The sequence below is a fragment of the Hesperophylax consimilis genome, chromosome 16 (genome assembly GCF_061612785.1).
Source record: "Hesperophylax consimilis isolate HC1 chromosome 16, BYU_Hcon_1.0, whole genome shotgun sequence".
Lineage (NCBI taxonomy): Eukaryota > Metazoa > Arthropoda > Insecta > Trichoptera > Limnephilidae > Hesperophylax > Hesperophylax consimilis.
Window position 1 is genome coordinate 34,530,157 of NC_142851.1, and position 12,930 is coordinate 34,543,086.

Here is a 12,930-nt window from a genome sequence, read left to right on the forward strand (position 1 = left end):
GATCGCAGAATTTAAAAAAATTGAAATACACAAAATTTTGTACTTTTTAACTTTTACAAGGCTATTTTTTTTTTCATATTCAGCTTAAATTTTTCCCTCTCGATCTCACATTTTACGCATTGATTGCTTTAACATTTTTCAATTTTATCTTTTTTAAATAACACGGAATCAAGCCAATTTTTGGTCATAGCTAGTCTTGTATTGCTTTCTGATTAATGCTTCAAATTTCAAATTTCAAATTAAGGTATATTATCCAAAATTAATAGGCACGATTAATACCGCAGAATTAAGAATAACACAAGATGTGCCTTGGAGCGCCAAGAATATAAGCCCAATTCGGGTCTTTATTTCCATACAAAACTGTGTTTCACGATGATTGGGAAATTCAAATGGGATGGCGATACACAATTTCAGGCAAGTCTAAGAGAGACAGACTGCGTGCTAAATGGTCTAAAACCAAAAGGTACTAAGTCAGTGTCACATTTGTTTCCATTCAAATTTGTATGGAAGGCACTTCCAAGTTTTCTTCTTTATTTTATGGTTAATATGCCCAAATTATTTTAAAAACACTTTTGTATTTGTTTAATAACAATCCGAAACAACTACATATTTCAGTCACCGGAAATGGAAAATAATTTATTGTAATATGTAGCTATTTTGTAAAATACGGATAATTTAATGTCTTTTGTTCATGTCATGTTTTGACATGACAATAGTTTTTTGGGCTAGTTTTTTTTAAACTAAACCCAATCCAAAGAACCTGAGAACTCAAAATAGGTTCTTAGTTTTGGTTAAATAAAATAAGAAAAAAAATAATCTTAATACTTTCACATCAATAATAAAAATAATGGCTGCCAAGTGAACAGTCAATTTTAATTTGAACTAAATAAGTATTATAAAATGCATTATTTTCCATTTCCGGTAACTTCTCATTGTTATTACTGATACAAAGTCTTTTTAAAATCGTTTGTGCAGTATCGACCGTGTCAAGTAATGCTGGATATTTACCCAAACTAAAAATCATTAATATTGTTAAAATTTAACAAATAATACACACATGTACATGTGTAATGAACATGATGTAAGTTTGTTTGGCCAGGAGGGAATACCTGACTGGCTTTTGGCTTGCAAGGAATGGCATCCCATGTGTCCCTATAACTAAATGGATTGTCTCGTGTCAGTCAGTTTGCTGCAGTGTGTTGTGAGTTAGTCAGTGTGTATTGATTCTGCATATATCCCAATATTCTGTACAGGTAAGTTCCAACCAACACTCCCACCTCCACCGGCATGCTTCATTCTTCTCTTTTGTTTTTATTTAATTCATCTTCTTTCTAACCTACTTCTTGCACTACTCAACACATTTGATATGACCTTTTCTTCTTGTTGTCATCATTGTCTCTGTGATGTGTTCTTTTCCAGGATGTAACTTGCGTGTCATGTGGTGTTGCCGCCATCCTACTGACCTCATGTTGCCGTAGCTTACACTCTACTCTATACTCTAACTTTCTACTAATCTTCATCCTCTGTATAGATCTAATCACCAATCATTATTATTACATCTGGCAAACCTTGTCAAGTAAATCTCAACAGATTTCATTTTCAAGTAGATACAAACTAATATACGCTTATTGTATACATTCAAATATTAATCTAGACACTTAACTATTCAGAATTTCTTAGCAAACACTAAAATCTTATCTAAATTTAATGCTTCAAAGCTTTGGAAGGCCTTACAGAAGCTGAAATTATCTACATATCTTTAATACAGTTTCAAAAAGGAAAGGATGGCAAGCAAACATGCATATCTGCTTTTTTTCTATTTTTCCCCCTTTTTTGGAAAATTATGTGGTAAATATTCTCCAAGTGATGATATTGAAATAAAACACTTTTTCATGTATTCATAAAATACATAAGTAATCTTTCGCTAAGAGAGCAACTCAGAGACTACACAAATTACTCCGTAAAAAGTAGTTCAAAACAACAAACTCGCAAAATTCGCAGCTGCCACTTAGTTTTTAACAAAACCTAAACTTTTGTTGTTGATAATATGTTTGTGGTTTGTAGCTGTACATTGTGACATTTTGCGGTAAGGATATTGCCAATGATGAAAATATAATGTGGTGACTATTCTCCCGAAGTCTTCCAAAGGATTAACTGTGATTATACTGTTTGCTAAGAATGATTCAAAACAAAAATAGAATTTATCCACACACATGAAACTGTTAGCTACCTATATTTAAGGATTAATAGGTTTAGAGTATATTGTATGGTATTATTGTAAATAGATGGTTTCTCCTGTTTGGAGTTGGAGCGGACGCCCTTTTGTAACTTTACCAGGTGTAGGTGGGCAGTAGTATGCAGTCCCGTGAGCCGGCTGTAGATGTATGGTGGTGGCACATGTGCTTGTTTGGCATAGTTCAGATAGAAATGAAGTATTGGTGTGTATTGACCTAAAGGTACCGGCTATTTCGCTGGCGTACGAGGCCCCCGAATCTGATATCATGAAGCGCCAACCCCGGGACCCCTACCGAGATAATCTGGTTAACCGAAGGTTGTACTCCGCTCCCCACTTAGCACTGTTACCCACAAATTTGCAAATGACTGGCAGTGTCTTTTCTTTCTAGTGTGTTTGTCATGCGGGACTATAATCATAGAGATGTCTTTTTACAATTACAATTCACAAGCCACTCCCAAAGCGAGTATCAACTAAACAATCCAACGCCCCGAACATTCAATTAGAATATCTGTGATATTTTAATCGAGTTGTTTGATCGGTGACTGATACAAATAGTTTTTTTGTTTACAATAAAACATGAATTAATTTGGCTCCTAAGCATGCCAAAAACAATTTTTCTCTTTTTCTACATAGATATTTAAAAAAACTTATTCTTATGTAGAACTTTCTAGTACTTTCTAATAGAAATAGAATATCTCAACTTGTTCTCTATGATTCATTGTCTCAGACGCATAATAGTTGAATTATTTAAAATGTCGTTACTTAGTGCATCAATATATACTACGATGGTTTCATTAGTCTGAAAATGTTACTTTTCACATACACCACAAAGCTAGAAATCAGTTACAGTGCCAAAAATTCGGAGAATTGATAAAATAAATACACTTTTGTAATAAGTATTAATTTTTAACATATTTTTTTTTAACTGATTTCTGTCTTCTGTGATTTATCGTGATTGAACAACACTAGTTCTGTTGAATTAAAATTAGTTTCTTTGTCTCATTTACTGTTTAAAAATTATAAAAAAATTCTTCCAAGAAATAGAGTCAATCTGGCCCAATCAATAGTTAAAAGAGACAATCTAGGATGACTAGAGACTAGATACTAGCGGACTGGGGCTTAGACCTTGACTAGAGTTAATGGCAGAATATACAATGTACGTTGAAAAGCTTCCGCATGATCTGTTTAATGATTTGAAACCGTGACAGGCACTCGAGCAAGAACTTCTTGGAAACGGCGGCACTCTATATGTTGTTGTTTGAATACCATGTTGTGTCCTGTCGTCTTAGTAGTTTAAATTGGAACTCAACGCAATGTTAAAGCCAGCCGTCATGTACTTAACTTTCACCCTTTAAAGTAACTATGTTATATTGTAATCTAACGTTATTTGATTTAGTTAGGAAGTTACTAGGAAGAGAAAACTATGTTGTTTTATAAAATGAAAACCACAACCTAGTGCATGTTCTCGTAAAGCATAGATGATGCAGAACTTTAGAATTGTAACAATTATTACTTAATGTTTTCATCTTGTCTAATCTTTACTATTTCTTTATAGATTCTAGTTCTTTTTTTAAATCTATTCAATTATCATTGGATTCTAGTTTTTGTCTTCCGTCCCATCAAATCCTTCCCGTCCCTGCAGAAGTTCATAATCTATGTAGGGCTTGCACTTTGCAGTCCTTGCTATAAGTGGGATTGTTATCCAACTTGGCAACCAAGGCTTGTGTTGTTTTGACAAATTTACATTATGTGTTGTAAATCTAAAGTATATTGTCTTTGAACCATATAATATGTTGTCTTTGGGCAATATGTTTGTTGCCTCTGAGCAATGTGTTTGTGGTGTTGGTTGTTGTCTGTGTTAGTCGTGTTGATATGTTGATGTTGGCGCACCGCATGTACGTGGATATTGTATGAGCCGATAACATGTGAGTAGATGTTACTTTTCTATATCATTGTGTACTCAGCCATCAATCATTGGTGTTCAATGGATTGATTCACTTTGAAATCTTCAACTAAGTCACCCTAAAAAACTTCCTGCACTTTATATGATGCCCATAATTTTTTTTGTATTAGGCATTGAATATTTCAAAGATGTTATCAAAAGCAAAATGTCCAATGAATGTTGTTGTTCGCTTTAATGTGTAGATGGATTTAATTTCAAGAGTAATCTTGAATGCTTTATGTAAGTAAAATATGCATGCCTAAAAAACCTATTTTATCAGCTTTCACGTGAATGAGTTTTAAACTAAATAAAGTCCAATAAGTAATGTTTTCTTTTTTAAAACAATTATGTACTTGTATTCGTGATTATTGACTGGACAATGTGTTTTTATAAATCCATTTACGCGAAAGGTAAAAATCTGCAGCCAAACTGTTTATACCTAACTTACTATGTATTTATATGCTTGAGTATTCTATTTACTAACAAAATGTACTAACTTGTTCAAATTTAACATGCCTAACAAAATAATTTAAAAGAACTCATTTAAATTCATTGCAATATTTAGATTTGATGAAAGTGTATGTAAAACTTAAACTGCTTTGGTAAACTTACTTTCTCAATAGAAACATACTTACAGTTAGAAATGTTCTCACTTTGAAGCATGACATCTCTGCCGCAAAATACATCCTTAAAAACATCATTATTACACTTGTAAAATCACTAAACAATTTTTGGAATTCAACTCATTCAAACTTCGTAGCTCCTTGACTAATCTGTTTTTCGTCCTGTGTATAGGCTGATCTCAATGGCCTATGGTCAGATTGGTATGATCCAAGCTGCCGCAGGATTCTTTGTGTACTTCGTGATCATGGCTGAGAACGGATTCCTGCCTAGGAAGCTGTTTGGCATCAGGAAGCAGTGGGACTCCAAGGCCATCAACGACCTTACTGACTCCTATGGACAGGAATGGGTAGGCTCAATTTACTATCTTCATCACTTTTCAACGATTGAATGGCTCGGGCGCAGATAGTGCAAACCTTCATTTTCATAGTTTTGAGATAAATCAATTTAAAATTTTAAGTATTAACATCAACTATCAAACAATATAACCTTAAATCATAACATTCTTTACTATTTAGCAACAATTTAAATTTAAAATGCATAGTGTGGATTGGCACTATATTTATATGAAAGAAAAAACTAACCCCAACAAAAATGTTCTCAACTCCTGGGTATATAGTGTCATGCTACTTACTCCGATTTCAATATTCGGAAGACTAACACCTGCAATAAAGTCTGTATCTCGGACAGAATCGATTGCTCAAGCCCTTCAATTAGTCCATTTGATGAGGAACACCTGTTCTTTTAGATCTAGTTTGTACTATTCACGAGTCGCTTGATGAAATGTTCCAGACCTACCGCGACAGGAAGACCCTGGAGTTCACCTGCCACACCGCCTTCTTCGTGTCCATCGTGGTTGTGCAATGGGCTGATCTGATCATCTGCAAGACCAGGCGTAACTCCCTGCTCCACCAGGGCATGAGGAACTGGGCCCTGAACTTTGGTCTGATCTTCGAGACCGCTCTGGCTGCCTTCTTATCCTATACTCCTGGAATGGACAAGGGATTGAGGATGTTCCCTCTGAAGTGAGTGTAGTCCACTGTGTTGTGTTGTGTGACCATTAAGAGTATGGTGGAACATTGGTTAATCATGTTTACTGTCACTCCTCAGGTTCGTGTGGTGGCTGCCAGCTCTGCCCTTCATGCTGTCCATCTTCATCTACGATGAGACGCGCCGCTTCTACCTGCGCCGCAACCCCGGAGGATGGTTGGAGCAAGAGACCTACTATTAAACATCTGTAGGATTGCAGTTCAGAGCACCGACTTACTTGTGTGAAAGGGTCGCCTGACTGTTTTGTATGATTGTATTCTGTGTTCATATATGACCCTCTGATTAGTTACATCTGACTCACCTAGAAGCGATTATCTTGTTTGTTGACATTTGTATGTATTGTTTTGTTGCTTGTTAAAGCAAAAGAGTTAATTCCGACCAGAATTACTACCCGACATTTCGCACCTTTTAATTTTGGGTAGACATTTTGGATCCGACCGTTGTTACAATTACTCGTAGTATTATTTTCTAAATTACGTGACTAACAATATTTCCCACTCGTATTAAAAGTATGAATGCACTTTTAATTTTGGAATGTGTTCAAGTTTACACAAATGTCTATGGGGCTATTTTATCTCCTGGCAACCCCCGGGAATCATCGTCCTTCTCTTTATTTATTAACTATTTATACATATTTTCAAAAACTCATTAAAATGTATTTAATTACATTACATTACAATATAAATATTTAGAGAATAATAATTGTAATATTTATTATGGAAGCGGTTTGTTTCTGAGAAAGACGGGATCATGTTTGTTGAATATTCCACGGAGTGCGTGCGTGCGTGGGATGGGTGCGTGAGTCGCTCGTTACATCATACTTCTTTTATCTTTATCTTTTATATTCATTTACCTGACTTGTGTAATTATTATTTTATCAATGTTTGTTTCGCATTAAAATACAAAACTCTAATATAATGTACTTGAAACTTGTTCTCTTGAATAAAAACAATAAACACCACAAGCGATTGATTGTCTGGATTGAGGAGTGGAGTCAAGGAGTGAAGTGTCGTGTCGGTTAGACGGTGTTTGTTAGAAGCCAGAGCAGCCGCTTGTCCGCCAGCGTCTGCTTCTACTCCTTTCTACGTGTTGTTGAATACTAAACTAAAATACCTGTTATGTTAAACAATGACTATTGTGATTTATTTGATATTTTCAAATTGTAATTTCAATATAAAGAATGTATAAATATGTTTGCAAGTAAGAGTACTTGCTTTTATACTGTTTTGTCAATAGATAATAATATAACGTAACGTATCCATTAGAGTTTGTTTCATGAAATGTCTATCTGTATCTATTGGTGGGGCGAGGGGCGACATTCGCCGCCAGTACGTTACAGTAAGTTACATCAATACAACTACAGACTTAGTTAGGTCTTCGTAGAATACACATTAGGAGTAGCTAAAACGTAGGTGTAATTATTATTGAAAAATTTAGGTTTATAATTACTTAGGAAAAAATATATATTATATATTTATTAATGTGTTGGAAATTCTGATTATCAAATTTACAACTGCAAACTTAATGTCCTTTATTGCAGCAAATAGTTAGGCTACTTCCTCGTTGGAGCCGTGTTACATATTCCTCATTTCACATCCGCGTGACGAGTAAAGTGCAAGTGCATCTCTATCGTTGTACGCCAGCTGCCTGCTGTCTGCTGTCTGCTGTCAGCTCCCAGCTCCCAGCTCACCACCTAACTTCTTTATTTGCTACGTGTGGCTTTGTACATATGTGGAGATTACACTGGCACCAAGCAATTGTGTGCACCGTGATCTGCGCATGTAAATAGTTGACACTTGATTTGTGGTGTGATTTTCACTTTCACCTTTCAATAAATAGGCCACTTTGAAGATTTCTTTTTAGTTGTAGGAGGACGCTGTAATGAATTAAGTGTTGATATAAAAACAATTTTAAAAATTCATTACTTTTTTATTCCAACCATTTTCCTTTTCTATGTTTTTTTAATGTGCAGCCAACTTTCCCGAGAGACTACACTAGCACTATTCACTTTGAGACAATGTTGAAGGAAAAAGAATAATGGATTTTTACATTGGACACAAAGACACATTGGACTTTGCCGCTGAGAGCTTCGTTGTATCCACACTCTCTGTTACATGCTTCATTTATGAGAAAAAAGAAGAGGTTACAACAGAACTATCAGCAGTAAGCCTTTAGGAAGCCAAGGGCCAAGCACTAATAATGCAATGCTTATCAATACAAGTTGAGATGATTCCAACTTTATGCATGGACTACTTTGCAATTTCAATATAATAATAATATGTACTTCACTATTGTGAGAGAACCTAGGATCTAGGATAAGAAATAACTATGTATATCCCAACGGTATTGGCGTGCAGAACAAGTGATAATTAGATTAATGGTAAGTATTGAAATATAAAACCAAAACAGCTCTTTTCATTGCGTACGGAACACAGCCACGGATGAAATCAGACATTTTCAGTGCATGAAACATTATTATGGAATCACAAAAAGACATTCCCTCATCAGTAATCTGAACCACCGCCATCTTTTAGTAATACAGGCCGTGCTTTAGAAAATGAATAGACAGTTAAAGAAACCTGTTTTTGCACTGGGTTAGTATATATATAGTAGCAGGGATTAGTGAGGGGGGAAATATTGTGACATCATTATGGTTGCCTAACTATATCCACCAATGAAAAAATCTATGGAATAAACTTTCAAAGTTTTTCATTGGTGTATAGTATGAGTAGGCTCCGAATGAGAATTTAACGGTGTATATATTGACATATATATAGTTTTTTAGGACAAATTTGTTTCATACAAAAAGCCTTAAGTTATCAATCTATAGAAGTTGATTTATGGGATTAGTACCAAACCCTGCTAAACAAAATTCAAAAAAATATTTATTGCACAAAAAGAGTACAAAGTGTATGGCTTATAGGTTACATCCTATTTCTTCCAGCTAACCCAATGAAAAAATAAAATAAATAAACACAATGCAAAGATTAAAAAACAGGTCTCTTTAATTTTTTTACAGAAAACAGCTTTTATTAAATGCATGTATTTCAACTAAATGTGAAGCAATCATAATTTTAAAATAATGACAAAGTATGGTTGCAAGCTTCTGTTGAATATGGATTGCAGATGATTACAGTGGTAAGGCAGACAACTTCGACTCTGACCTGGTAGTCTCAGGTTCAATTCCTGACAAAAATATATTTACATATTCCAAAAGCACACACAACAAGGTGAGATAGATCCAATCCGTCATGTGTAGAAAGATATACTAGTAATTCTGTGAACAGTAGACCTCGCATCCAAAAAATATGTTTCTAATTTTCTCTTATTTAATAAAACAAAACTAAAATTTCCTCTGAAACCATAAGATTCGTAAGTAGGTACTTATAAACCATATATTACATTAACATTTTTTATTTCATAAAAGGAATTACACAATTTGTCCAAAGAAACAATCTTAATGTTTCTTTTTATGTGACTTTATTGAAATATTTAAAGAAAGATTATGTTTGCCAAACAATGTACATGTTTATATGTTTATAAAACTATTAGCACACACGAAGATGTGAGCTAACTTAAGATTAATAAATAAATAAAAATAAAACGACAATTCTTTTTTCAAACTTTCTTCAAGCAGAAGAAAGTTCAAATAAAAATGACGATTTTACATTTGAAAAAAGAATCTTTGCTGAATCATTAAAACGGCCACTAATTTGAAACGAAAAAGGAAATACATGCAAAATGGTCGAGTTGAAACAGGACTTTCTGTGCTCAGGCAAAAAAACTGTGAAAGACGTTGCATTTCATGATTTTGTAATCTACGTAACTGGTAAGAGTGCTATTCCGAAGAGTTGTTCCTGAGTGGTTCATTTATGGTTGTTCCTGACTGCAACTTACAGGGTGAAGATTGGCCTGAAGATAGCCAACCGCCAATGTAGAGGATACAAGAAGAAGCCTAAGATTACATTTATCAATTTGTAAATTGAAATAACACTTCGATTTACCCCTCCAGCATTTTAGGGTCGTAGCCTAAAAGACCAGGGGTCAATATTTTATAAAAGTTTTTTTTTATATTATGCTTCATTTTTTTGACGTTAGAAAGATAAATAATAATTCTTTCCAGTTTGCTTCAAAAATTACTTCTTACATCCATTAATAAAATCGTAAAAATAGCCAAAATAAATAATTCACATTTTGCGATTCTATTGTAACAATCTGAAACATTTCTTATTTATATTAATATTATATGAACGAGATAAAACTAAAGGTACAATTTAATTCAAGAAGGTCAAACAAAATGAGTGTGTTTTCGAAATATCGAGTTCTCTCAATTTTTAAAAATGTAAAAATTTAAGTAAAAATGTGGTTTCCGTTTTTGAGAACGTTTTTGATATTAAAATTTTATTATTTATAAATATTTATTTTAACCGGAAAGATAATTTTATTTAGTTTCTAAAACAGTATTTTTTTTAAGGAAAATTAAAAAAATAAGATGTACCTACGAGTATATAGCGCATTATAAATACACAGAAAACATTGGAATCTGTACAAAAGTGAAGTACTGAAGGATTTTAACTTAATTACAATAAAAAAATACTATTTCAGTTATCAGAGATGGAAAATAGAGCAAGTTAAACAGCTATTCAGTTTAAAATAAATGAATTTACTTTGGCGGCCATCTTGAATATTTATGTATAAAGAAGAGTGTTCCGGAGTGGGTTTTTTAAAAACAAATAAACAGTATTATTCCGAGATTCGTGTAAGTGATCTCTGCAATCTATAATACTCCCGATGATTTTTATTTTTGAAAAATAAATCTCAAAGACGATGTGTTAGAACTCTGTTAGGCGTAAGGTACAATTGACCTACAAAACAGGAGGAAGGTCACTTTCTACATAAGAATTCGAAATACCATCCCATTTTCCCACTTTATAGCAGAATTTTGATACTTCTTTATGGAATTTTAAACTCTTAACATTCAAAATAAGAGGAAAATTACTGTCTACATCTGTTTTAGAAAAACTCGGTGTAAAGCCCGGAAATGATAACGAATTGTAGGAGCTATTAGGATACGCGGCGCCGACAAACTCTGTGTAAAGCCTGGACAATGATAACCAATTGTAGGAGCTATGAGGATACGCGGGCGCCGACAAACTCTGTGTAAAGCCTGGACAATGATAACCAATTGTAGGAGCTATGAGGATACGCGGGCGCCGACAAACTCTGTGTAAAGCCTAAACAATGAGGACCAATTGTAGGAGCTATTAGGATACGCGGGCGCCGACAAACTCTGTGTAAAGCCTAAACAATGAGGACCAATTGTAGGAGCTATTAGGATACGCGGGCGCCGACAAACTCTGTGTAAAGCCTAAACAACGAGGACCAATTGTAGGAGCTATTAGGATACGCGGGCGCCGACAAACTCTGTGTAAAGCCTGGACAATGATAACCAATTGTAGGAGCTATGAGGATACGCGGGCGCCGACAAACTCTGTGTAAAGCCTAAACAATGAGGACCAATTGTAGGAGCTATTAGGATACGCGGGCGCCGACAAACTCTGTGTAAAGCCTAAACAATGAGGACCAATTGTAGGAGCTATTAGGATACGCGGGCGCCGACAAACTCTGTGTAAAGCCTAAACAATGAGGACCAATTGTAGGAGCTATTAGGATACGCGGGCGCCGACAAACTCTGTGTAAAGCCTAAACAATGAGGACCAATTGTAGGAGCTATTAGGATACGCGGGCGCCGACAAACTCTGTGTAAAGCCTAAACAATGAGGACCAATTGTAGGAGCTATTAGGATACGCGGGCGCCGACAAACTCTGTGTAAAGCCTAAACAATGAGGACCAATTGTAGGAGCTATTAGGATACGCGGGCGCCGACAAACTCTGTGTAAAGCCTAAACAATGAGGACCAATTGTAGGAGCTATTAGGATACGCGGGCGCCGACAAACTCTGTGTAAAGCCTAAACAATGAGGACCAATTGTAGGAGCTATTAGGGTACGCGGGCGCCGACAAACTCTGTGTAAAGCCTAAACAATGAGGACCAATTGTAGGAGCTATTAGGATACGCGGGCGCCGACAAACTCTGTGTAAAGCCTAAACAATGAGGACCAATTGTAGGAGCTATTAGGATACGCGGGCGCCGAAAAACTCTGTGTAAAGCCTAAACAATGAGGACCAATTGTAGGAGCTATTAGGATACGCGGGCGCCGACAAACTCTGTGTAAAGCCTAAACAATGAGGACCAATTGTAGGAGCTATTAGGATACGCGGGCGCCGACAAACTCTGTGTAAAGCCTAAACAATGAGGACCAATTGTAGGAGCTATTAGGATACGCAGGCGCCGACAAACTCTGTGTAAAGCCTAAACAATGAGGACCAATTGTAGGAGCTATTAGGATACGCGGGCGCCGACAAACTCTGTGTAAAGCCTAAACAATGAGGACCAATTGTAGGAGCTATTAGGATACGCGGGCGCCGACAAACTCTGTGTAAAGCCTGGACAATGATAACCAATTGTAGGAGCTATGAGGATACGCGGGCGCCGACAAACTCGGTGTAAAGCCCGGACCATGAGGACCAATTGCGGGACCTATGAGGAAACGGGCGCCGACCATTTTTGTTAACAATCAGACGAATTTCATGGCTTTGGGAATTTAACGATTTCTTATTTATTTTTTTATAAAACCTACAAACTTCAGATGAATTATGAAATATACTTAAATTCAATGGTTTTAATCTGTTTTCGTATCAATATTCGGGGTATGATTTTTTAATGACCGCGGGCGAATTCGTAACCAAACGTACGAAAATCTCAAACGCTCAACGCATTTTGTCATAAACTAGTGGATCCCCCGCAATGCTTCGCTATTGCTAATGTCTTTCTCGGGCGCCACCGACTTCTTTCACCATTCACTACTGTATATGTTATTGTTAAACTACATTACTTCTACTTTAATTCGACTCCGTATTTCATTCCAGTGCAGAGATATTGCGTTAAGTATTCCTTCCTCGGGCGTCCCCGATTTCTTCTACCATACATCTCTAAACACTCCTGGCACTAATGACAACA

General features: G+C 35.6%; 1 protein-coding gene across 7 annotated transcripts in view; it reads left to right on the plus strand.

The window, feature by feature from the left end:
- Atpalpha (sodium/potassium-transporting ATPase subunit alpha) overlaps positions 1-7,770 on the plus strand; it is a 117,747-nt gene extending 109,977 nt beyond the window's left edge. For 6 of the 7 annotated variants that reach the window (XM_089641207.1, XM_089641204.1, XM_089641205.1 and 3 more), the window contains 3 exons: positions 4,974-5,148; positions 5,592-5,824; positions 5,910-7,770. In XM_089641207.1, coding sequence (XP_089497333.1) covers positions 4,974-5,148; positions 5,592-5,824; positions 5,910-6,030 — 529 coding nt within the window. In that variant the 3' untranslated portion in view covers positions 6,031-7,770. Of the gene's footprint in view, positions 1-2,456; positions 2,552-4,973; positions 5,149-5,591; positions 5,825-5,909 lie in introns of all 7 variants that reach the window. The other variant, XM_089641206.1, reaches the window with a different exon arrangement.
- Positions 7,771-12,930: the final 5,160 nt, after the last annotated feature.